Source organism: Genypterus blacodes, unplaced genomic scaffold (assembly GCF_046128005.1).
Source record: "Genypterus blacodes isolate CSIRO-AG114 ecotype Tasmania unplaced genomic scaffold, CSIRO-AGI_Gbla_v1 ptg000156l_1, whole genome shotgun sequence".
NCBI classification, from domain to species: Eukaryota; Metazoa; Chordata; class Actinopteri; order Ophidiiformes; family Ophidiidae; genus Genypterus; species Genypterus blacodes.
This window is the reverse complement of record NW_027466957.1, coordinates 2,198,414-2,226,346: the sequence shown is the minus strand read 5'-3', so window position 1 is coordinate 2,226,346 and position 27,933 is coordinate 2,198,414. Positions and strand designations below refer to the sequence as shown.

At 40.6% G+C, this 27,933-nt stretch overlaps 1 protein-coding gene across 1 annotated transcript; it reads right to left on the bottom strand.

Moving 5' to 3' along the window:
- Window positions 1–653: 653 nt before the first annotated feature.
- On the bottom strand, window positions 654–27,933 carry LOC143012870 (myelin transcription factor 1-like). The gene is made up of 21 exons (XM_076166203.1): window positions 27,879–27,933; window positions 27,702–27,744; window positions 27,553–27,621; window positions 26,846–27,066; window positions 25,601–26,644; window positions 24,066–24,185; window positions 23,715–23,805; window positions 23,498–23,611; window positions 21,925–22,142; window positions 21,465–21,667; window positions 20,681–20,896; window positions 20,168–20,316; window positions 18,672–18,734; window positions 17,927–17,995; window positions 17,147–17,209; window positions 16,986–17,069; window positions 11,350–11,571; window positions 5,158–5,249; window positions 4,259–4,362; window positions 1,792–1,935; window positions 654–797 (listed from the first exon to the last, which is right to left on the bottom strand). The coding sequence occupies exons 1-21, from the start codon at window positions 27,931–27,933 to the stop codon at window positions 654–656; spliced, it is 3,528 nt and encodes a 1,175-aa protein (XP_076022318.1).

The window sequence follows — 27,933 nt, the reverse complement described above, 5'->3', positions numbered from 1 at the left end:
TGCACTTAAAAAGATCCCAGTATTTTAAATAAATAATAAGATATATAAAACAATTTGTAGTTGATATCTTAAAATATTTCCCCTTTGTTCAACAATGCAGAGGAAACAAGTTCCCTCTCTTGATTACCTTTTTAAAATCTTCTCAGGTAGCATTTTCAAAATAAATAATGGAATAGGACGAGATAACCTAACAGATATGAGTAGATATTATTAAACCAACATTTTCAAATGACTCAAATAGTTACACAGCAATAGTAAGAATGAATCTACAAACTAGTTGTGGAGGTGCAACATCATCACTATGCATATATAGAATCTATCACCATGAGTGGGTGGAGATGGGATGTGTTTACAGCGCAATTTTGTTCTGTTTCAGTGCATGGCAGCTTAATCTGTGTATCTTGCTACAATCTGATTCAGTTTGTACAGTACAGTTTGATGTCTTACACCAATACTCTCATCTGTTCACGTTCACACCACCAGAAAGCAACATGCAAACAGGAAACAAATGCAAACAACAGATGACAAAGTTACAAATAATAAGTATTAGTTACATACAGTATCTAAAAGGTTTGGAAAGCAAGGGATGAAGATTGGTGACCTGAACTGAAGCCGTGGTAATGCCCTGCCCCAGTCTGTCCATCTTCCACCTGTCACACCTCAATACCCTTCATTGCCTGGTTGATGGACTCAAGCAGAGCCTGGTTCTCTGGGTTCTGGTAGCAGTCCTTGTTCGTGAACATGTAGGTCAGTGTGTCCACGTAGCTGTCAAAGTTCTGCTCAGACGGTGGCTCCTGCTGAACATACACACGTTCTATGTCAGAACAACCACAAATCAAACTCCAAACCAAAAGACCAGGTCAAGTCTCAGAACCTGTGGTTTATTACCTGTGCCGATGATTACATTTTTGTTATTAAATTGTAATGTGGCCCAGCATTCAGTAGGTGTTCTCAGTGTTAACATTAGGTTACCACTAGTTGGTAGCTGACATTAGGGTACAGCAGCCCTCAAGCCATCCACAATTTAACATTTTGCAATTTTTACATTCTTCAGCTACAATTGTCATTAAAGTTTTTCAACCAAGTTGAGAGTGAATTTAGACACACTGGTGGTCAAAGAGACCCTACAAGGTGCCTTGTAGGGTTACAAACGTGAAACCAGCCATCACTGTGTTGAGACTGTGCTGATTCAGTAAAGTTCAAACAAATTTCAATATTTTTTCAGAAACTACTGAGCTCCATACAGTCTCTTCACTACAACTTCCAAAATCATTTATTCAAGTATACTGTTTATCATATACTGTATATATCTAAACAAATAAAGGTGAAATGTTAAAGTATTACATTTATTAAAGCATGTGTGTGAAAGAGGGGCACGCAAGACAAATTTCAACTTGACGTGTTTGCATGGTGACGTGTTCACATGTGATTTGACCCAATAAAGTTTCTTCTTCTTCTTCTTCTTCTGGGTACCAACTTACACAACAAACAAGTAATATATGATGTAAAAACACTCAGGGCCAGATGTTGGATGTCTGTCCATGACAGTTTCGTCTTCAGGAAGAGCAACGTCTACCAGATCATAGACATATGCTTTTTTTTTCTCCTTACTGTATACCCAAATTTGTTTGACTAAATTTAGATTTTCATTTAGACAGATTCTTTTCAACCTTTCAACCCTCATTCACATTCTCATTTTAATACTTTCTTGGTCATCATTTGGTCCATACATATCAAATAAATGTATAGTTGTTGTGTAGTGTGAAAACATACAACCTAAGATATATTCACCATAGTGGGCAGGCGGATGTTGGCCAGGCTGCGGATCAGGGCCTGACTCAGGCCAGAGAGCTCCAGGAAAAGGGCTTCATTCCTTTCCTCGATCTGCTTATTCTCTTCCTCCATGCTTTTTAGGTTCTTCTCCATTGAAGAGATCTGATGTAAAGCATAAATACATGTCTCATATAGCTTAGCAATTAAAAGCATAATAATGATTGAAATACACAGACAGACACTGCAGTCTTTTGAATAAAGTGAAAAACATACAATTTTCATGCAGAGGTTTCCCATAATGTATACGCATTTGTCTCTATATATTTCAAGAAAATACAAATCTGTGCACAAATGTCAACAGCAAAACATACACACGACCATGTAGGAGCATATATATAAAAAAAACTGGGTGTATGGAGCACTTAATGTGTCCCAAGTTCATTGTTCTCTCCTGTGGGACACCACAGGAGATTAGCTTTATGAGTGTGGGAGCCAAAGCCTGAGCGTTTTGGGAGTCAGCAGGCTTGTTTACAAGAGCAATATATACAGATAAAAGTTTTAAATAGTTGACTTCCTGTATTGTGCATGTTGTGCATTTTGGCGCTTCTATGTTTCCTCTGTGGTGAGGGGCTGCTGTGGTTTCTGGACCCATCGGGAAGTGTATGGGAACAGATCAGCTATCCATGGGCTACATGTTCGTTTAGGATTTAGTTTCAGTTTAGTCCACGTGGGCCTTGCGTGGCCCATAGACAAGAGCAACAGGGAGAGAGATAGAGCGATTACTCCTTCACCAAAGGCCAAGTGTGGAATAGGAACTTCAAGTGGGCATGCAAAGCAGCAGTCTGACTAAGGGACAGATATAGTCTGGCATGTGGTGTTTTGGATATGGACCCTTGCTTTTTCACGTTATACGGCTTTTTCTAGAGGAGGTGCTTTGACTACTTCATTCCAGGATGAGTTCATGCGCCATTCGTTCCAGTTTTTTGACTAGGCATGAGAAACGAAACAATGCGCTAGCTTCACTGTTTGCATTTAGCCACAGTAAGCGCTGCTAGCTTCACTGTATCCAGCTGATGTGTAAAACAAACACTGAAAAGTCTGCATATACTCTGTTTCTACTAACTACTAAGGAAAGACTCGTCATTTTTATCTGTCTGGACACACAATGTGCATGTTAGCTGGTGTCCTCCCAGCCATCCATACAAAGGACAAAGGAAAGACAAGTCAACAGATAAAATGGGAATACAGTGTTTTGAATGTATTTATAAAAACTAGACTAGGAGTAGATTTTAATATCCCTTTGACGCACACCTTAGACATGCTGCCGAGACTCATCAGTGTGGTCACGCTGTAAGGTCAAGACAGGATGCACTACGAGGCTCATCAATCCACTATGACAGACTCAGGGTCATCCAGTAATTTAATACACAGGCAGCATCAACTCTAAACAACTTATGTGTTATTACTGTTACTGTTATGCCAAGCAGTAAAATAGCCCAATGATGTTCCTCACTGACTCTACAGGACCAGAACTGTTCTTTAGGATATACTGTAGATAGCAGAAAAGAGCTAATGTACTTTGTATGTGAAGAATCGGATAAAATCTCCAAACTCCACTACCGCTGCTTGATGATCAGGAGAAAGCTGCTCGTGGCCGGTAAATACATGAAAGATTCATTGTAATCAATAAAATATCAGTGTTTCTATTCTCAGATGAAACAAAACAGGGATAGTTCAGAAAAGTAATGCTTGCAGGCAGCAATGTTACATCTTGCCTGTATTTTTGGCTTGTTTTTTATGCTTATAACTCTTTATGAACACATCATAGAAACACAGCAAAAGCTCACAATAGTTCTAGACACATTTATCATGAGATTCCATGTGTTAAAAGAAAGCATTATCATTATAAATGAAAATTAAAACCCACCTTACTCATCAGTCAACCCATTTAAAAAATGTTGTACTTTTATATAAATTACTTTCCACCAGGGTCATATTTCGACCCTATAAACTAAGCCTTTGTGTTGCCATGTCTAAATCTGTACCAAATCTATTTTACACAAGCTATTGCTAATGTGTGAGTCTTTTACTGAGAGTTTATGGTTCATACTGTTCAGAAAGGCTAAAGGCCCAAGTAAACAAGATGTCAATAAAGATCTAAGGATCACTACTTTTGGATGAAACACTCAAACTTCACCAAAACATAAACTTATGTTTGTTGGAGAAATGGTTGGCTGAGCATCAACAATCCATTTTTGAGACTCACACTGTAAATTCACAACTCCATGTTGGTTTTTCCTGAAACCATTTATTTTGTTTTGTAACTCCCTCTGTGCTCTTCCTCTTCACTACAGACATGTGTGCACACCATATTGGCCCTCTAATGACTGCAGACATTGGTCAGGCACTGGTGCAGGTTCAGAAACCACAGCTTTATAATAACAGATTGACAACCTGGTACTGTCAGCTCAGCAGCTGAACTCACCTGGGTGTGCAGGTTCATCATGTCAGACTCCATCTCTGAGTTGGACTCACTGAGGTCGTTGATCTCCTTGTTGAGCTGTTTGATGTCCTCATCATTGTCCAACACTGCCAATAGTCCACAGTTAGCAACAGACACCAAAATTGATAATAATAATAACAATAATAATAATAGTACATTTTATTTGAGGGCGCCTATCAAGACCCCAAAGGTTGCCTTAAAGTGCATAAAAAGCTAAAAATTAAACAAGTAAAATCAACATATATGGTACAGACACCAGGGTGGGCAGACATGAATAGGCGGGGGATAAAACAGTAACACTGCAGGGAGATAAGGGAACCACTGAGTAGGGTGCGTATTGCAGTGAGTAGGCCAGTTTGAACATATGAGTTTTGCGGTCAAGTCAAGTCAACTTCATCTGTATAGCCCAATATCACATACAATGTCTCAAAGGGCTTTACAGGCCTGTCCAAATGCGTGGGGGTAGGGAGTTCCAGAGCCACACACAACAGTGTTTACATGTGTAACAGTTCCCTCATGCCAAGGAATTGTTGAAATCCTGCAGCGTTTTGAGCGTAATTCCTGAAGTAGTCCGCCCATACGTAAGTATGAACTTAACTTAATTTGATTTTTCATACTAATAGGCTTTATGGGGTGTGGGTACATAAGTATGGTGTATTGTGTGTAACTCAGGAACTTCCTGTATATTTGATATTTGAGGGCAACTTTCATTTACCATTTTATAAAGTATTGTCCCATAAAGAATAAATGGAGCCATTGGTACTTCTCCTTTTGCTACATTAAACAGTTAATAGTTGTTTACACTTACTCAAGTGAAACTTGAACTATCGGATTTTTTCTTAGGTCAGCAGGGGTTGTGGTGGGAAAATCTCATGTCTTACCGTCACTAGCTCTGAACTTGGCAGTGATGAACTCATCACCAGGAAACTTGACTCTCTTCTTGTTAGCCGATGCTCTGGGACAACCTGACAGACTGAGAGAAGAGCTGATCAGGTCATCATCACAACTATGTAGTGTCGGTCCTAGATATTAGAGTAAATGACGTAAGTGGTTACTGGCAGACGCCCCCAATCAACAGCTCAGTTTAAATATCCAAATTTCAATTATGTAAAGTAACAAAGTAAAAGTAGTTAATTAAGATTAATATTAAGTAATACTTTACTGATTTACTGTAAGGGAGATTTTCCTTTGCATTAACCCATCCCATCTATTAGGAACAGTTGGGTTAGCCACAGTGAAGTGCACACGATTCCACTCCAGCTCTACAGCCTAGTGTCTTGGTAAGGGTAATGGCAAGAGTATTAACCTAACACATGTTTTTTTTATCGAATGGGAAACCAGAGTGCCTGGAGGAAACCCACACAGAGGACAAGCACGCTGAACTTTGTTGCTGTGGGCCAAGAGTGCTTACCACTGTTCCACTGAGCCGCCCTACAGTACTTAAGTATCTGTAATTAACACGAGTAGTTACATTTTCATAATATTTCCACTTTACCCATTTACATTCCTGAGCCAAAACACAAAACAACAACTTAAACGTTTTCAATTCTCCATTAGTCACAACAAAATCAATTCCATAAAAGGGAAAGCTGTTTGATCTGGATTCTCCATATTCAGAGACTCTAGAAGAGCAAAGTTGTAAGATATATTGTCGTTAGCTGAACCAATTGTGTAAGTATGTTGCACAAGATAGTGTACATTAACAAAACAAGGAGATAAATACATAGTAGATGGCGAACATGAGTACATATATTGCCCAAAAATGAACATCTGATATAACCACTATACATTTACTCACATATTTGTGAGTACATGTCATGAAGTCAAATGAAATATTTTAAATAGTGAACTATTATTGATAGTAATAATATTATTATTAATATAAGTTATATATATTATTAATATATTGATTTCTTGTATATGCTCGTGTGATTATATAGCAGAAGTACAAGTGTTTGACCTGAACAGGGATGATTCAGGTTACACAGAGAGAGTGAGAGAGAGTCTTGATTTGTCTCTACCATCACTTCTTCAACTTCTCTGTAGCTTGAATTTGTATTAACACTAGTTCAAATTCTCTGAAGCCTAAACAGAAAGAAAAAAATCTCTGGTATCTTGAAAAACTTCACAATTTACAGCCCGTCAGTCTTTTTTGCTTCTTAAAATATTCAGAATGAAAGAAAGAAAAATCAGCTCCTCTTTTTTTGAAAACCCTTTTCCTAGATGCAGCCAAATTACTTAGGGCAAACAGCAACAAACAGTTTAGGCACGTAGACTGCCCATAGTAGAACAAAAACAAATAGCTACTGCATTGGCCCATAATTAAAATATCCCTGTTGGCAGTGAACAAAACATAAGCAGGACAATTTATTTGGCAGGGGTTGTGTGCAAGAACAGCTATACCTATGAGGGGTTCAACATCCTGAGTCTCTGCTCGAGTATACATTAGCAACAGCTGAAGGCTCGCCTCAATGGCACGCTTGAGGCTGGGATGCAAAGTGTTAATTTGGGTAGTGCTCGAGAGTGTTTCCTCCTGTAGAACGTCTAAGCTTCATCCAATACTCGTTTATATCAGCAGCCAAAGAATTATTGCAGAACATAAGACCAACATCCTCCCATAATTGAAATTCCTGGGAAGTAATTTTTTAGGTTGTGGCTTATACTCGGCTTCACCTTATCTGACACTGATGTCAAATCCCAAGTCAGCGACTAGACCTTTTGCTGCATCCACCACAGAGTCTTTCTCCTCTTTATCAAGCATCTTTAGTTGTGGTAGTTTTCGAGTGAGAATTGTAGTGATTTTGTACAGCATATGGATGCCATTGGATGTTGCACACATACCACACACTCAATTTCAGGGCTCCACACACAGAGATGGCCATCAAAGGTGAGCAATCATGTGGTATTCTGTGTGAGGGAGGCTGTCTAGACGTCCATCGGTTGGTAAATTCAGCAAATTAAAGAATTTAGAATCTGGTTTAGATTGAACAGAAAGCGAGAGAGAGATGCTTGAGTGTGTGGGTGTGTGCCTGAGATTAGTGTGTCAATCCAATCTGGGCCTAAATAGTAAAATGGTATTTGGGCCTTGTTGTCTTTAACCTATGACGAGCATAAGTCGAACGATAAGACTTTTAAGCAAGGGTGGTCATAAAGTTTGAAAGTACGCAGTCCATAAATGTTAACTTGGACTGATGCCAAAGAGCGGCGGAGCGGGTAAATGTAAGCTTGTGCATATATAATGAGTCTGTTGATAAGCCGTCAAAGTTTTAGAGACCTTTCGAATAAAAACATGTACAGTATATGAGCACTGCTTTGCTCACTATGAGAAAAGGAGCACACTAACAAAGGAATAGAAAACCACAAAAAGGTAGTGTACTGTGTGAAGGTTGGTTAAAAAAACTATTGCAGTTTCTCTATGAGCAGGTCCAATTTATCAAGAGCAATACTGAGCCTATAAAAACAGTATAAGCTGTTATAGCCATCTGGAGGAGAGATAGTGGAGGGAAAGTAAGTTAAACATCTGAGTGTACATACATACTTTATCTGCATTAATTGGAATGTTTCAGATGTATTAATTAGCTATATTTTGGTTTCTGACTGTTTAGATCAGGGGAGGAAACCTTTTTCCTATCGGGGGCCATTTTGAGTTTGCCATAAGCCCTCAGGGGCCTCAACACTGTTGAGGTCAAGATACTCATCAGTGAAGGGTAGAAAAATAATAATTAAAAAAGAGATATAAGTGATTTCCTAAAAAACAAAAAAGTTAATATTAAAATTGTTGTTAATTGTTGCAATTGCTGTCCCTTTCCTATTCAAGTTGACAAAAGCATTTTGTGCTGCTGTGTGTGTCAAGAGTGATTAATTGTCAGCGCTGACTGTATGAGTGCAGAAGAGTGGGGTCTGTGTGTATGGGTGTGAAAACAAAAGGGAGCTGTGAGTGACTTTATTTTAGGATTTAGGATTTAAATGAGAAATTTGAGGCTGAGAATTGTAAGAAAATATATATGAAGAAAAAACCTGTACCATATAATTGCGGTCAAAATTTGATGGTTGAATGTTCCTTCTGATGATATAATCAGTGAAGAACTTGTTGCAAAGTGCTGTTGTGTTGTGTGCTACGGGAACATTGCTGCTATGCTGCCATTGTGTCATTTGTGCTGCGTATTTTTTTCGTGTGTTGAGGCAGATGTGCACACATTGCTGTCCTGCTCACGACTGAAGCTTGGGAGGGCATTACAAGGGGGGTCATTGAGGGGGTGTGACTCTGTCCCTGCACAGTTTGGCCAGAAGACATCCTCACAGAATCATTGACTTGAAACTCTCTCTGTTGTCAGGTTTGCTCTTATTCCATTATATGGTATAAGCTAACATTATTGGCATATATTGAAGTATAATGATAAAAACTGTTCAATGATGAAGGCACTAACTACAGGAACAGGTAAAGTGAAATCTGTGAGAACTTTAGAGGTAAAAAATGAGAGCAGAGAGAAAGCAGACAGACAAGAAGCTGCTGTTACTAGGTGCTGTAGGAATATATCCAAATCTGGCAGAAGTCGTTCAAATCTCAGGAGACATTGAACTAGACAACAACAAAGCATCCTCTGCCTAATATAAAGAGTCAAAGCCAAAGCCGTGCAAGAGGGAGCGGAAGAAGGAAAATACAAAGAATAAACTAGTATTAGATTGTAGAGAGAATCCAGACTCTTAAAGGAAGAGAAGAAGTCATATTCGTTGGAGCTTGATCAAACAGGTGAACAAAACCAAGTGCATACTAGGTATTAACAGATAGAAATAGAAATGGGTAAAGGAAAGGGGCGAAGAGATAATGTGAAAGGTGAAGAACAGACACAGTATGTGAGATCAGAACAAAATGGAACGCAAAGTTCAAATAATTTACACTGAAGGACCACTGGAAGTAGACGGAAGTCTTACATTCGCTGCAGGATGCCGAGGGGGAGAGAAAGGGGGCAGCAAAAGGAAAGAAAAAGATTATGACCTTACATACAGACCTGCAATAAGGCCTCCAGACAGATTTGACTCTGGCCAATTTCCAATACTGATGAGGACACAGGGACCTGATAGCTTGTTTCCCTAACGTCCATGAGGAGGCCAGGAAATAAATAAAAGCTAGAAGGAAGATAGAGTGCGCAAAATATTGGCTCTCAGTGACATTAAGGCACTGTGGGCCCGAACTATGGTGGTGCCAATGATGGAAAACATCTTGCATATAAGCGAAGCTGGCTGGATAATTAATCCATTAGCCGAAGGACCTGAATTCAATCCATATCGATCTTGCTTAGGGGGGGGGCCTCTTAGAAAAATATATCTTGTCAAAATGTATCCCAAATCAGTTCGGGTGAGCCTCTCACTGATACAGAGAATCAAGCAGCTTACATCAGTAGTTAACTAAAAAGGTTGAAGCAGGAAACTGAGGACAAATCAGACTAATCAGGAATATCAATTACCCTAATCATGGCTAATCAGGAGTATCAACGAGCAAGGACTATGAATAATTTGGAGTATCAATGATCCTGAATGTGACTTCAGAGACTTTAAAACCTGGCAATCCCCACCAGTCTGCCAGAACTGAAGAAGCCTTTCGGACAAATGGTGAAACGTCTTCAAGCTTTTACCAGCAAGTCCAGTTGCCTAAGATTTACTTTTCCTTGGATAGCATACTATGGTGGGTACGACCATAGACTCAACAATTAATATAACTATTGTCTTGTTTATTGATGCAACTACAACTGCTACTGTTCCCAAAAGAGACAGTGAGGCTGTCCTCAGGTCCGATAACCCAAAGGCTGTAGAGACAACCACCAGTGAATATGATGAATATGATGGGGATGAATATACAACTTTGCCCACAGATGAACCAAATGAAGAGAATCAACATGGGAACCCCACAAATGTGATTTAAATACTGTACTGTAAGTACTGTATATGCAACCCCAGGCTGGTGGATTCTAGAAGTAAATGCAAGTGTGATAGACCCTTACAAAGAGTATGATGCTTGAGTTTATGAGCACAAACTCAAATATGCATGTGTTACTCATAGTATTCGCATCAGGATTGATAAATGCAGGAGCTACAATATTACATGTTGACACATCATGTGAATTTATAGGTTGAAGTATTGATTGTAGAAGTTTATGTTAATCTCATTTGGATCTAATTTTTAGTTCTCCCATGGTAATAATGGAGAGCTAGGAGATGTCATAAGGAAAATAAGTGTATGTATTCACCTTGTGATGCAACACTCGTGTATGATTCAAATAAACAAGAGGCCTCTCATCTTTGTCTCTGTCAATTGATTACTGCAAAACCTCAAAAGTGACAGACTTTCAATCAGTAGGTGGCTACTGCCATTGAATGCAAGGGGGTGCAGAGCCTGTGTACACCTGTCACACACACATGCATTTCCTTCCTCACCCCCATTATTATCCTCTACACATGTTATTGTTGTTAGAAATAAAACCCCTACTATTTCTGAATGTTCAGGCCTGCTCCCAAACATCTGGAATGGAGGGGGTGAGGACATCATTGTTGTCATTATTATGCCCTGAATATGTGAGGGATGACTTTACTATCCTATCAAATAAAATTAAGTATGAAAGAACATTTTTTGGATGAAAAACATCAGCGGATTCCACAAGATCTTGGCTTTCTTTGAATACTCTAAAAGTATATGCTCAAAAGATACCAAATCTGATACAATGTGTTCCTTACATGCAGGACAGAAAGTTAAAAAAGTTTCAGGAGTTATAAAAAAATTCCACACAATGCATGTAATAACTGGACATAATTGTGATGCTGACTTTGCCTTAATTTCAGCAAAAAGAATGAAAGCACAAATGTCACCATGTGTGGCATGTTAGGTCACTTCAGATAGCATTATGTCCCATGGCCTCTTGTGCTTGAATGTATATTAATACCAATTAAGGAAAACTAGTATCCTGTCTGACATCTGCCAACCAATCAGAATCTGACTGAAAACTGTGCATGGAGCAAGTGGAAGATTTAACCATTGGAGGCTCTGCACCAGCACCTTTGTTTCATCTGTTACAGAGTACCTGCGATGCGTCAAGAAACTGCCATTGGCATGGCCGGAGCCATCACAGCCTGGTGTTGGGCAGGTTGGGCCTTCGGTCTTGAATGCCTTCCAGGAAAAGGGAGTACCATTAATAAGACCTTCCTTCTGCCGGCGTGCAGCTAGTGGACAGCCATAGGCACTGCGGTGGGTTGCATACTTCCCACTAATGTGGCCCAGACTGTCGCAGCCCGGTACTGGACACCTAGAGGCAAACAGCAAGTAATGGTTAACTCTCATATCTTCTACCTCTACCAAGAGTGGAGAGTTGATAATCGGTGTAACCCTCAGGTGTCAAGTGGCTATGGCACAGTGTTTTACAGTGGCAGGAGTCTTACGGGAAACAGTAACATTAGCATAGTGCTACCAGCTACACGCTATGAATCGAAATTGTAAATGCTAACATGTAATATGATGTTTTGCACTGCACTGAAACAAAAGTGGAGCCAGGTCTCAATTGTTCAGTTTCGGGGAAATGAATGAGCAATGAATGAAATGTATTTCATGGCTTTTAAGGAAGTCCATAAATATGACAAGACAAGATTACAACACATTACATAACAAGACAAGTCACGTCACGTCACGTCACGTCACGTCACGTCACGTCACGTCACGTCACGTCACGTCACGTCACGTCACGTCAACACCACACAAGACAACACAAGACAACACAAGACAAGACCTGCAGCAGTTCTGCCACCGCAAATCTTAGAATGCTGGTGAACAATAGGGCTAAAAAATATTGGAAACATGTTCATGGTTCTCCTGTTATAGGGTTTGCGACATTGCTAGAAAGATGAGACAGCATTGAGCAATTGTATCTGTCAAGAGTATTAATGAGATTGATTGTCATCCGCAGGCTGTCGAGAACCTGTTAGGCACTCGCTTGCTGTGTTGAAGAATCTCCCAACAGTGTAATTCACACCATTGAGACTGTGCTTCCTTGCTCTACCATTTCGTATGACCCGAGCTCCAATGTTTCCAAGTGTGGTGCCTTGTTGAAATACCGCAAAAATTCATTGCGAAGTATCTGTGTGGCACACTCGTTATAGAGGTGCTGGTAACTCTGACACTACTAATCTGATTAACATAAATACGCCGGACCCGCCATGCCTCTCCTCCTCTAAAAAGGTGGTGGTGTAGGCTTTATGTCTCTCTTCTGTCTCTCAACCTCCCCACCAAAAGAACGGGGATAGTAATACACGGAGGGCCCGGGCTCCTGGCTACTTACCAGGTAAGCCGCTCTTCTCCAGAGATGTTATCTCCTTCACACTGCTTGACATTGAAGACCACCCTGTACAAGCTCTTTGTTTCCAAATTGTTGTTGCCATTTTCTCTTGGACCATCATATCCTCTCCAATCTTAAAGTGAAACTGATTCTGGACATGTCCCCTCCTCATTTGATTTTAACAAACATTTGAACACCTTGTATGGAATTCAACCCAGGGCCTGATTTTCCTCTTCCTTTCTTTTCCGCTCCCTTCAGAAAGTTGTTGATGTCCTGCCAGCCTGGTTCCTCTGCTCCAAAAGGGATGGTGGGTTCCACTAGTTTGATGAGTATCTCCATCTCCTCCAAGCGGGGTCACTGTGGACTTGAAGAAGGTGCCTCCTCTTTTGTTGCTTTCAACTCCTTTTCTCCATCTGTCACTTCCTGTCCCTGCGTTGTCATTCGTTGTCATGAAAAGCCTTCTTCAGCCTCCACAGATCGTCTATTAGGATTGCTTTTTCCTTCAGGTGTCTGTTTTGCAAATATTAATTCTAAACCTGGCAAGTTCGAATGCCACACAGTTCCTGATATAAACCAAATAGCTATTATCCTTTCATATTGCTGTTGTCTACCATCCTTTTGGCCCTTTCTAATTCTTATCTTATCTCATTCTATCAAATCTTAGAGACTTAACATTTACTTTGACAATCAAACTCATTTGCTCACAAAGACTTTCTCTGCCCTTATTGATTCAGTAGGTTTTTCACAATATGTCCATGATTCGACTCACAGATGTGGTAACACACTGGATTTAGTCCTGGCATGTGGTCTGGGTGTAACCAATCTGAATTACTCTTGGGGATTTTAACTGAAACTTTGAAGTGTTCCTCAACTAATGAGGGAAGACCTGCTTACGGTCAGGACACCACTAAGAGGGGCCGTCTCTGAGATTTACCACCGCATCCTGGACCTGGGGGACGGATCTAATTCTAAAATTAGGAGCACCTGGGAGGATGAGCTTTGACTCCAACTAGACACAGACTGGTGGGAGTAGGTCATATGCACACTGCAATCTAAGCCACATGTTTTTTCTCTGCCCCGTTTTTACTGGTCTGGCTGTTTCAACACAATGTCCACCATATTGGGAATGCAGCTCCAACCTTCTCCTCATACCGCCATCGTTGGAACTCCACTTGACTCATGTCATCTAAACACTGCACAAAAAAAAGATCAGTTTCACATCTTTGCTTGCCAGACGGCGCCTGCTCTTGCAATGGATCTCCCTTACTACTCCCTTTCACAATGGCTGAAGGACACCATTTTTTTTCTCAAACTCAGAAAAATTAAAAAAAAACAAAAAACAAAGAAAATCAAATACACTATAAGGGGACACACCGATAAGTTCTATAACAAATGGCAACCATTCAGTGACTACTTTACAGATCTACAGGCTATTCCAGACTAATCACTGGAAACTTCAGAGCACATAGTTTCTTTATTGCAGGCAGGCCAGGATAGGGGTGTGTGAAATGTGACATAGTATTTAGGTAGTGGCTTGGTGTTTATTTGTATCTATTGTTATGGTTATAAGGTGTGGTTGTGGAAGCTTTATTCCTGGATCCCCAAAACATGTTTGATACCGTCTACCACAATGTGCTCTCATCCAAACTATCAACCCATAACCCATCAGTGGATACAACCAGTGGATGGAATGATAGCAAACCAAAAGGAAACATTGGACAAGAATCAAAAGTCAACTCTCCACACTTAGTAATTGTCATCAGGGTCAAGGGCTCAAGGATGAATTTTGGCCCCTATGTTGCTCGGTGTCTACATAAATAACCTGCCCTCTCTATGTGCTGACATCAAAATACAGCTGATGACACAGACATGTACTGGTATGATAGTGTCTTTTATTGTGTTCTTTTTCTTTTTCTGTTTTATTTTGTATTCTCCCTCTGTTCATGTTTCTTGTGGCTGTTTTACCTCCTGCCCTCGTGTTTTCTGTCTTGCGTTTGTCTGATTATTTTCACCTGTCGTCATTGACTCATCAGTGCTGTGTGTATTTAGTCTTCCCCTCATGCCTTGTTGGTTGGTTTGTCTGTCCAAGTCTGGTTTTGTTTCTGTATTCTGTGTTACTCTGCTTCCCTTCCTGGCTCTGGTTTTGTTTACGACCTTTTGCCCAGTTGCTACATCCCTGGTATTTGAGTTTCCATGTGTTTCTGCACTGTGTTTCCATGTCTTTTCTAAAGACTGCGCTTTCTGTTATCCCTGTGGCCGCGTGTTTGATTGCTCCGTCCTTGCCCATAAACTAGCTTTCAGTCTTCTGTTGTTAGCTAGATCGCTACAGTATATAAAACAGTATATCCATGCCAAGACAAGGCAACAGGCAAATTACAGCAGTGATGAAGGGAATAGCTGGACTACTCATGCTTAACATAGCCAGTGTGTATTTTACCATCAGAAATGGTAATACCCTCCAAACTGTGAAGGGGCGGGGGACTTAGATGGTCTGCTATTTGAAATATGTATCTTGGGATAACATCCGATGCTAACTTAACCTTCGAAGAGCTAATGAAAATATCATATGGAAAAGTCAAATGGAACCTCATGAATATTAAATTTATCAGAAATCAAATGATCAGTGAGGAAGATAAACTATATGTGCACTGATTTTATCCCATAGCAAGCTGGTCTTACCTCAAAGTATCCACTTCAGAATAATAGCAAAAAAAGTAATCTCACCACTGCAATATCATAAAGAAATACAAACTTCCTCTGCCTTGCCAATGCCTGCCTGCTGTTTAAGATTACTCATGGCCTTGCTCCTCTGCCACAGCTCATAAGACAACACAAGGTCAATTAGAGCAGTGCTTTTCAACTGGTGAGGCTTCAATTACAGTGCAAATTTCGAAGCGCGGACCCCCCCTGTCTACAAAAGTGTTTAATCGCAGCGCAAATTTTGGTGGTGTGACTCAGGATTTTTGTCATGTAAAAAATGTGCCTTTGCTCAAAAAAGGTTGAAAAACACTGAATCAGAGCATCCACCAGGGGGTACTATTCAGCCCAGTTCAGGTCAACTAAGTTTGGCTAGATCAAGGGTGTCAAACATACAGCCTGTCGGATGACTTTACGACCTGTGGGTGAAATTTACCTGCAAATTTTCAATAAAATAAACTGCTTTTCTTAATTTGTCCACTTGGGGTTGCACTGTTTTACAAAGAGTAGCTGACATGGCACATCACTGAAGACCCAGAACTGAACAGCAGATGGCCCTTAAAATTAAGATAACACCGCATATAATGTTTTATATATACAGTAGTTGTACTTTTTTCTAAATAACTATTGTTTGTTGCATTTATGAAATTATAGAAATGACCTAAAAGAAAACTGTTGACACACAACTCTGAGGCAACAGTGTTGACCACTAAGCCACCATGGCCCAATGATATAATGGCTGAATTAATGTCCTCAATTAGTTTTTCCTAAATGAATGTCCTAAAAAGTTTTTTGTTTTGAGAGGCTCTAATTTTCTAAGCAATTCCACGTTTGTTGTTGAAGTCCGAGAATAGATTATCTGATATTTGAATAAATGATTCTTTCATGTTATCTTGGTCTGTGAAGGGCTTTCTGCTCCTTTCGATCTGCTCTCCTCAGCTTTCCGCAGCAGTATCGAAATCGCTCTTTTACGTTCATCTCCAACTTGGTACTTTTCAGTAAATGCTGCGTGTTTGTTCTGGAAATGTTTTAGAACATTACATTGATTGATGTTTGATTTTTTTCTTCTCTTAGTATTATTATTTCTCCACCATTCCTCTCCATACAGGAAGCCCATTATTAATTATTATTATTTCTCATAATTAAACTACTTTTTGGGATTTATCCATGGCTATCCACTACTAGCCTCCTATCTGGTAGAACAATCAACATTTTACCTTTATGCTATTGTATGTGCATATGATTGTCTTTTGTTCTTTTTCTTGACTTGAAATGGTCCAACAAGATGCACAACATCTCTGCCATGTTGGCTTCCCTGCACTGGATATCTATTCAATTTAAAATTGATTTTAAGCTTTTACTTTTTCTTTTTTTTTTTAAAGCTTTATGTTGCTTAGCACCCAATTTACTGTGTGTATGATGTCTACCCCAGGGTTAGGGTTATCCCTAATTTGTATTTAGCAATTTTTACCTAGCCAAGATACTTATTTCTGTGTAAGTAATTACTTTCACCTTATTGTGCTCAGGCAGCTGGGATACCAGATGATGCTCATTAAACAATTTTGTATTGTTGAAAACCTGTGGGACAGGGTCTCACTGGGGACTGTGTTGGAGACCCATGTTCTAAAACATATGGATAGTGTCAAACAATACATTGTGAATGCCAAAATGATCCCTCTGTTAAAGACGCTCACCTCAGGAGTTCAGAGTCTTCCTTGTCATCCTTGGTGGGGGTTGATTTGACCCCCCCCTTCTTGGCACGAGGGCATCCAGACAGACTAACAGAAAGAAACAGAGCCATGCTGACACTGTGCTGTGTAACTAACGTGCAGAATACTTAAAGAAGAGCTTGTACCTTCTGTGTGAAGCGTAATTTCCAGTGATGTGTCCTGATCCATCACAACCTGGAGTGGGACACCTGAGACAAAGTAATTTTCTGATTTTACATGCTATTTGTCAACACGTATTGATATTGTATATTACAAACAGACACATTTAATGAACAAAACCAATAATCCACATATCTGAGTGAGAATGGATTAACATTATCATCACAAACATTTTCAATTTTCATTTTTTTTAACTTCCACGCCTTGAGTGACTGTGAGGTTCTCGGTTCATCTATTCCTGACCTTTCCGGGCCACCAGAGGGTGAATGTACTACTGCCAACTCTGTCAGTGGTAAGTTTACATGCACTACATATGGCAATCAATGGCAGAAATGTGGTTAATTCATACAATGCAAGAATGGATCCAGAATTCAGGTAAAAATACCTGGAGGGAAACAGCTAGTGACTGAAGTGGGGTTTCCTTTAACCTGTGTTTTGGGCCATTTCAAGATGTGAATGGAACATGACCTCATTTACTCTAAAGACTTACTTTATTGACCTTTTCCCTAAATTTGACTGTTTTGCACAAAATTGGAAATGGCATTAACACAAGTCGTTGGTTTGTCTGTTGGATTTTTCACTTTGATTTTAATTTTGTAGCTTTAAAAAGATCTTAAAGCTGTGAAAGCAGTCTTAGTGCCACCGTTAAGCTGATGTTAAAGTGGGTTTGTAAAGGAAAAAAGGGACAGAGATGGAGTTGTAAGTTACTGTAGGTTAGAAGTGAAGACAGTATGAAGCAAACATACTTTAGCTCAGCTGTGTGGGCAGCCATGAGGGTCCGAAGTGATTTATCAGCAAGAGGACAGCCAGACAGACTGGAAGATAAGTCAGAGAGGAAAAGTGAGAAAAGCAGACTAAAAACAGAACATTAGTAAGGAAGGTTACAGGCGTTTAGTCCCAAGTCCCATAATGCACTCCAGTGCATCTGATCAGGGTTATCACACTCATTCAGGCCAGATGATCCAGGTCAAAAATGACCACTGGACTTTTGACAACTGAGGATGCCTCACTGTTGTAGAAATACCACACCACTAAGAGGATGAGGCAGCACTTGAGGACATTGATCAGAGGCTCCCAGGACATATAGCCTTAAACGTCACTGCTGAGCCAGGGATTGAGATTTAAATTTTTTATTAGTAACAGGATGTAGACATTTGCTTACACTGGAACTCAACTCGGCTCTTTTTCTAATTTACCTCCACCGAGGACGTCATGCTCTGCCTTTGTTTGTTTGATTGTTTGCAGGATTACTCAAAAACGGATAGGGTGAGGTATGGCTTAAAGAAGAAGATCCAGATCCAGGATTTCCCAAACTTTTGAAGAAACGAGCACAAATAAACCCTAAACCTAACCTAAATAAACCCCAAAACTAATCCAGACAAACCAACATCCTTGTAAATACATTAAAACACACATACCAACAACAATGCATTTTGGAGCAAAGAAATCTAAGTTTTGCAGAGCAAATACAGGCAGCAATGATGGTCTTACCTTCGATGTGATGCGTAGTTGCCAGTAATGTGTCCACTACCATCACAGCCAGGTGTTGGGCATCTAGGCAAAGATATTCATTTACATATCAGTCCACTTTGCTTTCTATACATTTAGATTTATAGTGCATTTATAGTTATCTGAGAGCAAAACGTCCCGCCAAAGATCACCAACATAGCAAAATGCTTAATAGGACAGGAAAATAACATCTCCTTCGAGACACAAAGCAGGGAAGTGATATCAAAAGAGCCTGTGTCCTAATTGTCACATATCATTTTTAGATTTTAACAAAGTCAGTCAATCATTTCCAATTACTAATTTTAAGATAGTTTATTCATCATGTTGCATGCAATTCACGCACAAATTACATGCAATTGAAATTTTTCTTGCACCCCCTCTTACATATCACACACACAAACACATGCACTACAGAGGGGGTGCAGGGCATTTTTCGGCAGTTGGGGGTTCGGTGCCTTGCTCATGTGCACCTCGGCAGTGCTCTGGAGGCAAACTGGCAACTCACCAGCTACCAGTCTGCTTACTTGGTCCACACAGGGGACTCCAACTGGCGACCCTCTGGGTCCCAGCTGTCGACCCAGCGGACTGAGCTACTCCCGCCCCCACCCCATTTCTACTCAGCCTTCACATTTTGTGCTAATGAACAACTGTTACTGCCTAACTGATCCTCTCATTTCTTCACGGTGAATGTTTTCTTTCAATACTTCCTGTTAGATCTTAACCAACATCATCAGCTTATCTGCATACCTGGACTGCTCCCCCAACTACCTACATGAACTGCTGCCCCAGGAGAGAGACTCTCAATAATAGGACTGCACTGTATTGTGATTAAATCATTGTCCTGTAATTGTATCACTCTCTCTGTAAATCCATTTGAGAAAATGGGAAAATCTGCCCTTTTTTCCCCAACTTTTTTTTATGTTAAGATGGTATCAGATGATAACAATGAGCATGAGGTCATACATTTTATAATTATTTATTCTTTATTTATAATAACAATAATCCTCATCATTTCTCAATATTAGGGAAAAAATCTTCTTCTAAACTGGAGCCCTGCTCCAATAGTTTTGTAACAAAGATGCCAGGAAGCTTTGAACCCAAAGTGCCTCATATGAAACTGTTTTGTGTCATTGGTGGAATTTTCATTTCATTTTGTGCAATATGATGTTCAAACTGAAACATCTTTAAAACACTACTACGTAACATTATTTGATCTAATGGATGAAATATTTCTGTCAAAATGGTCTGAGAAGAACGTGATGACACTGCAAAATACAGACTGATACTATGGTTATTAATTCAGCTACAAATACTAGATGGTGTAGCTGCTCCATGTTTACTTCTAATATCATGGGGAAAGAGTGCCAGTTCTCATTTGAAGTTGGTTAACTACAGATATTGCCATTAGTTTGCCAAAAGCTTCAATAGAAACACAGCAAGATTTGGTAAGTGAAAGTATGGTAAGATTTGTGGCTTACATGAGGACCTCTTTTTTGCTGTCTTTGGGCTGAAACTTGACCTTGAAGCTTGTGGTGGTGACCTCACCGGGGTACTTCCTGTCCTCCAGGTTTTCCTGGTCTTCTTCCTCGCCATCTGATGAAGTGTAAGATGGTGCTGTGTACTCTACCTGAGGTAAGGCAAACATAAAACTTCAATCAACCACTGGGAGGAGGAAGGTGAATGCTGCAGACACAAGAATGAGGGGGAGATTATCATCCAGCCAGCCAGATGCAAATGACAGAGAATATAGTAAGTAACTAACACATTTATTTGACTGTATTATTATTTTTATTGGTGTAGATCTATATAGAGAGCTTTAGAGCTACATGAAGGAAGACAATTGTTTTTATGTTTTTCATATGAGTAAATCTGTGTCCTGCTTACATACCGTGGGAAAATGTGCAATACCACAAATTCCTACTGCTGTAATGTTGACAGCAAAGTCAATTCTACATTTCTTTCATTCTTGTTTGCATTCCTTCTTTGTGTACCTCGTCATGGTCTTCTTCCTTAATTGCACTAGTTTTGGTGAAGTCCAGGGGCCCCTCCCACTCTGGCTGGGTGTTACCCTGGGAAGACATGGCTCCAGTGTGTTGAGAGGAGGAAGACGTGGATGAGGAAGGCTCAGGAGACTGCATGCCCTCCCTCTTGGATTTCTTCATACTTAGGTCCAGTGTGCCATTCTCATCCACTTCAATCTCTGACTCCTGAAGGGTCCAGATGAGATACTTGTCATCTCACAGAGAATACTCAAGTAGCAGTCAGCAGAAATAATGTGGTGTAACTTTTTGAATGAGTTGTAACTTGAGAGAGCAGGTAGCAGGTGAAGAAGAAGCCAGTGTGGATTTGAAACATTTTCGTTTTGATGAACTAATGTTTGTGAAGATCAAACTCATTCATCTGTTTCATCCTGCCAATACACTGTGAGCTTTTGACATCATTTGCCTGGACTCCAACTCAGACTTCTGCTGAAACCTTTGTATATGAATCTATTCTGTACATTCATGGTCCCACAAGAATGGTCTGTACTGATCTTACCTTTTCTATGTCACTCCTCTCCAAAAGTCTGTTTTGGATCTTACCATTATATGTACTAAACCTAACCTGCTCCCCATTGTATCCACATGATAACTTACAATAAATTAGTCAACAATGGAGGATAAAGCCTATGATTTTGGCAATCCTGTGACCTTTCAAATGTTCAAGTTGTGGGTATACTTGTATGTCATGTCATGTCTACATTGGTGTTGTGAAAGTGAATAGAAGGAAATGTACCTTGGTGCAGGGTTCCCTTGGCTTCGTGCAGAGAGTCTCAGGTCTTTCCCAGCAACGGGTGGACAGGTTGAGGATGGCTGTGGCTGCCATGTGAGCTGCCTCAGCATCATGGCTATAATCATAACCGCTGGAGGATGAAGCACTTTTAGAAAAGCCTCCTGATACACTGTGGCTAGGAGAGGAGGCTTTAGGGGATGATTTAGCTGTGCGGGTGGTAAACAAGAGGGACAACAGTTCAATTATTTCAGAAAAAACAAGTCTTATCAACTGGCTCCAATAATGACTTTGAGACACTTTGTTATCTGATTTAAAATGATTAATTTAATTACATTGTAAAACAGTTTTGTGTAAATATTTTGTGAGCTCATCAATGAGCAGCTGCTCTTAAACATGAATATGGTCTAGTCTATCACATAACATGTCGAAAGAGTATGATGAAGATAAAAGGTGAAGCTCTTACATTTAAAGGCTTTGGGTAATGTTTCAGCACTGCCGGGGGTCTTTGGGATGAGCATACGCTTGCCAAACACCTGGACATCAAAGCTTGCATAGTCAAAAGACACCTTAGAGTATTTCTCCAGCTCCTTGGCCAGGTTGGCACGTGGTGTGGTAGTCACTGCATTGGGTCGGTAGCTGCCATACTGAGGGATTTCCAGCTGTTTCACGAAACACATCGGCCTGAACAAAAAAGACGTGTCATGGGTGTACAGCTAAACTTAACTGTCAACTTAACTGTGGAATGAGACAGCGGCAACGTGTATGCTCCCATGGAGTGGGAGTGGCTGCAAAGATGATACGAGATGCAACGGTCATGTGCTGCATTGGTATTTCATATCAGACGAGATTGGTTGTGGCTATTATTACTTACTATTTAGTTCTTATTTTTATGATTCTATGTAAAGTGTACAGAGCCATTCAAATCAAATACATCTTAAATGAAACTGGATTTCATCTCACTTCATTCACATTCATTCATTCATTTTTTTGGTCCTTCTCATGTGCCACATCAAGTTGAATGTGGAATTTGTTGGCTCCTTCCTAACCATCAAATACCTCTACAAATATGTCAGTAAGGGAGTTGACATCCAGGTTTAGCAATGCCAAGACGATTGATGCTCATGGTGCTCACTGGAAAATGACGGAATGCAAGATCCATGATGGCTTTCAGCAGAATATTGTCTTACCATACAAAGGAAACCCTGGCTTCAGCTAAAGACACTACATTGCTGGGCTTCTTCAGGCTATACAGGAGCAACCTTAACACAAGGCAATATCTGTTCATTGAGATTCCAGAGCACTGCACAAGGAATGAGCAAATCGGGGAGTGGAAAAAAAAGAGTGAGGGAGGACAGATTCCCAAGATAATAGGAAGGATGTGGAGTCGATTGGTCAGGGAGAGAAATTCTATTTGAGCTCACAGAGCTGTGAGGCCCTCATGTACAAGGGCAATAAGTATACGCCTTTAAAAGAGATAGTTCAGGCCATGGGCTTGCTTGAGGATGAAGAGGACTTGTTGCTATTCATGCGGCCTGAAACTATGCACGACATGCTGGGGTGGGGAGTCCTCTGACATGGAGACAGCACAGCAACCAGTAGAACTGGAAAACGGTTGAGGGCAATAGGGATGGTTAGTAGGAGCACAGCAGAGTGCATGTACACCAAATGATATGGGACAGTTGAGATGGGGAAAATAGTATTCTCCATACTTTGACTATACTAACACTTCCACTGACCAACTAAGGCTAAGCTAAGAGTAAGGCAAGCCTATCTAAACCTTAACTAAACTTTGTGTGAAACCAGCTGTTCACTCTCCTGCAAAAAGAGACGGTGTTGACATCCTCTTTATCAGCAGTTTATTTAAATTCGAAGTGAAGGTCAAAAAGGTCATATATACAGTGTATATATATTTAGAGTACTGGGGACACTTACCTAGAAGTATTTTACCGACTGATATAAATTAACACCCTGGCCAAGCCACAGACTGCAGCTGCACTGAAGCTTTTTCTAGAGACGAAGGATGCAGAATGACTCACCTGAGCACTCTGTCAGAGTTGGATGAGGATTCACTGGTTGAGGCCTGCGATTGGACCTGCTTATCTTGGGGCTTGTTCAGCTTGGCTGTTGCTGCGATGGGACAGCCAGATAGACTGATATAGGAGACAGAGCACATTTGAATTGGAAAAAAAAAGTGAATGAATTACCCTCAATGTGTGAGTACATGTGTGAATGTCAGCTGGGCTTCTTTCTTACCTGCGATGCGTGTTGCGGTTACTATTGACATGGCCTTGCCCTGTGCAACCTGGAGTCGGACACTTCAAGACGTTCTCATGCATTGCCAGGACTACAGACACACAACACACAGATTCAAATAAGTGAGTCTCGTCAGATGTCAGTGGTTCAAGCTGTAGTAAAAGTAATAGTCATACTTGTAACATAATAGTAGAAGAAATGCCGGAGAAAGCACAAACCAACCACTCCACCAAGACTAAACATTTCTTTCTACAGCGCCATAATTATTTTGGTCATGTGAATACTGTAGATATAAATATTGTCACCATATGTGCTGTCTTTTAGTCCTAGTTTGACAGTTTGTTCACTTACTCTCAGGAGGGATTCTGTCTTTGTGAGGACATCCGGACAGACTGCGGTGATGAGGGTACAACCCAGTCACATGACCAGTCCCATCACAGCCTGGGGTTGGACACTTCACCTCCTTCTTCGCTGGATAAAGATATGCATGTTGTAGATAGCAGCAATAATGACTGAAACAAACTGTGAAGTACCAGTGGTAGCAAATAATAAGAATGTGTTATCAGTGATAAGATAGCAATTTGGTTAGTTTGGACAACTGCTTTTGTTGCCTGCAGGGAACACTAATGCTGTATATATGCTCAGCAAGTAGGAAATCATTTGCTTTACGGAGAGGGAGGGCCATGACATTATTAGTAGAGTTTACTCAATTTGAAGTTGCAAATTAACAGAAAGGTGAACAAACCTTCCTAAAAAAGGTCAAGTATCACAAAAACTTAAGCTCACTTCAGGGATTTTTACAGCCAGTAGATTAAGAACTACTTCATAAACATTTTGAATATTATAATAGTTCATCTTGTTATTCTCAAGAATGATGGGCTCTTTTTTAAAGTATGCCATACTTAAATGACTTTGTCTTATCAGTGTTTCATTGAAACATTTTCTTCATATCATATAGCGGTTTTGTTGCCTCAGCATTTCCAGTACAAACCAGCTGGCAAAACTTGTCAGATGTAAGATGTGGGTGCAGCAAGACCAGCTTCAGGACATCTACAGTAAGGCTAAATCAATGCACGTCTGTCCTGATCGCCCACTTCATTAGGGGTTTTGAGTTCAGGCTTCCATTACAGAAAGCCCAAAGGACAGATGTGGCAGGCCAATGCCTATTTTATTACTGTAGCTGCTGACAAGCTTAACCAATTACGCCAGTCTGATTTTTCACATACAAACTTTTTTTATACTTTATTATTTTGCTGCAACACAGGATGTTACTTCACCCGGTATCTTGTGAGTTGGGCATTATGATTTATATTTGTGTTTGCTTAACTTGATGAGCTGTCAACTCTATTCTATCTTCTCTGTCTTACCGTCTTTATCTGATGTCTGTTGTGACAAAGTCTGTCTATCTGTTTGCCTTTTTAATGCTCAAACTAAATTTCCTTTAGAACAATAATAAAGTTGAGGTTGAAGCTTAAACTAGCATAAAAGACATGATGAATCAGTGGCGGGGAAGGACGCAATATCTAGCATTTAATTTCTTGGTTGGGGGTGACAGATTTGGCTGAATGGTCTTTCATCTTATGGCCCAAGCATGTTGTTTTGTTCTGACAGCTAAAGTTGTTTGGTAATCAAGCACTCATCTGTTTATCCTGTTTCAATGAGATCAGAACCTGACAAGTGGACACAGCAAGACAGAGACAGGAAGAGCTGATTATTCAATGGTAACACTGCCTGTTTGCATTTTAACTTTTTAGTATAAAACATTTTTTTGTTTTTAAAGATTTAATATGTTATGAATGCTACATGGCTGTGTGACACAATTTTTATGAATAATCCTGACTTCTCTTAACTTATTGTGTGATATTGTGTCATTAGATATTGGGTACCTTTGCTGTAGTTAGCCGTGCGTCGTGCCACAGTGGCAGGGTCAGTGCTCCTGGAGGAGCTGCTGTATGGTTGATAGTCTGGGGAGCTCCTGGCATCCGGACTTGCCATCACCTCCTCTGCCTTCATGGCAATGGCCTGCTCCAGCAGCCCCAGGTTCCCCCGGGTCATATCCCAGTTCTCAGAGTCATCTGTCACTCCTGAGCCCTCTGAACCACGATCTTGCTCAAATACCTCCTCCTCCTCCTCCTCCTCCTCCTCCTCCTCTTCCTCCTCCTCCTCTTCCTCCTCTTCATCATCATCCTCTTCCTCTTCCTCTTCATCATCCTCCACCTCAGAGTGGACCTCTATAACCACAGTATTTGGAGAGGGTTTTGAGTCTTGGTCCTCCTCTTCCACCTCATCCACTTCCTTTTCTTGCTTCTCATCCTCCTCTTTCTCTCCTCCATCCACCTTCTCTTCAGCTTCTTCCCCTTCCACAGTCATGGGAGTACTGAACTTGTCTTCTCTAACTCCCTCCTCTGTGTCAAATCCCTGAGTGTGTGGACTCATTGGACAAGGAGTGTCATCATCCTGGTGGAGCTCTCTCTCTTCTCTGTCATCATCATTTTCTTTCTCCTCTCTATTCCTTTGATTCTCTGGTGATTCTTTGGCCTGATGGTTGTAATCCCCACTGGAGTACTGGTGGTCAGAGTTTTCCTGCTTTAACGACTGTTTATTGACCCCCTTGTCTTCCCCCCCATCCCCTTTGTCTTCTTCACCCTTAGCTTCCTCTTTTGTATCTATAATTCTCTCTGTTTCTGCTTCAGGTTGTTCTGGTGGCCAATCCTTTTCAACCAACTGACCTACCTCCACATCCTTTTCTGTTTCCTCCTGCTGATGAATGTCAATTAGCAGTGTGTCCGTGACAGCCTCAAAATTCTCAATTGTTTTCTCATTTTCAGCCTTATTCTCAGCGTCCAGGATGACACTTTCATTCCCTTTGTCTTCAGCTGGATGAGTAGTCGTTGTGTCTGTGTCTTCCTCTTCCACGGATGAGGATCCTGCTGTGGATTAAAAGAATGTGCAGTAGTTGGTCTCAACAGGCAAACTTACAAGTCAGAGCATGACTGTGAGTGATATTTTCTCCCCTCTTGACCCCCCCCCCCCCCCCCCCCCCCCCCCCCACACACACACACACACACACCCCCTGCTATACAATACAATTTATGCAAATCATGGAAAACTAATCAGAAAATTTCCCTCACTTTTCATCAGTTCTGCAGTTCTTTTCTTTATGTTCTTTTCTTTGAGGTCATCATCCTCTTCCTCGTTTGGCTCATCTGCACTCCCTGCATCACTGTCTGCATTGAAGCCTTGATCTGTGGCCAGTTTGAGCAGTTGGTTACTCCTCTTGGCAGTGGAATGGCTCTCCTCGGCCTCAGCCTCCTCTCGTTTCCTTTTCTTGACAATTGGGCATCCCAGCACGCTAGGAAGAACATGATGGGTGAGAGAGTGAATGATCTTATCAGTTGGGCTTATGTGCAAATGTTCTAGCTCTGATGAAGCTGGTATATTACATTATTTGACATTGTAACATTTTAAGTCACAACCATATGAGAAAATCAATTAAATCTCACATGGAAAAACCAAAATGTCAACTTTGCCCTCTTTCCACGACATGATTGTTTTCTAACATTACATCTTTTGACGGATTTCTTTGGGTCCTATTTACATCTTTAAGGTCTCATTTATATCCTTATTTCACATGTGATCTGTATCCAGATATGTTACCCACAAATGATCCAAACTTGTAGTTTGCTTAAATGAACATTTCCAGGTATCAAAGTTAAAATCCAAAAGTATGTAAAGTATTTTCAATTTACCAAAGCTGTATTTCATATTACCAAGCTGTTTCACTTTTCCAACACAAAATATTTTAGTTTGATGTGATCCTAAGTGATCCTCCTCTTACCTTCTATGTCGTGAATATCTCCCACTGACATGGCCTTTACCGTTACATCCAGGGGTGGGGCAGCTGTTACTGACATACAACAAGAAATTAAAAACTGTTTTCAGCAACTCATAGTTAATAAATCATACAGACCAGAGGAAGAGACTTACCTGACCTCCTGCTTTATCTCTGCTCCCAGAACATCTGATGACACTGGAAGTACAGTACAAAGAGAGTCATTGTGCGCGCGTGTGTGTGTGTGTGTGTGTGTGCGTGTGTGTGTGTGTGTGTGTGTGTGTGTGTGTGTGTGTGTGTGTGTGTGTGTGTGTGTGTGGCTGTCAACTGACCTCGGATGCCTTTGGAGCGAGTTCGTGTTCGAGTTTCTGTGGAATCTTGGCTCAT

What these genes read in the sequence shown, in the direction of transcription:
- LOC143012870 (XM_076166203.1), bottom strand. Translation starts at nt 27,933, where the DNA reads ATGAGCCAAGATTCCACAGAAACTCGAACACGAACTCGCTCCAAAGGC. An exon ending in ATTACCCAAAGCCTTTAAAT is followed by an intron (nt 21,668 to 21,924) that starts GTAAGAGCTTCA and finishes CCACCCGCACAG; the next exon opens with CTAAATCATCCCCTAAAGCC. An exon ending in GAAGACTCTGAACTCCTGAG is followed by an intron (nt 11,572 to 16,985) that starts GTGAGCGTCTTT and finishes GTTTGCCTCTAG; the next exon opens with GTGTCCAGTACCGGGCTGCG.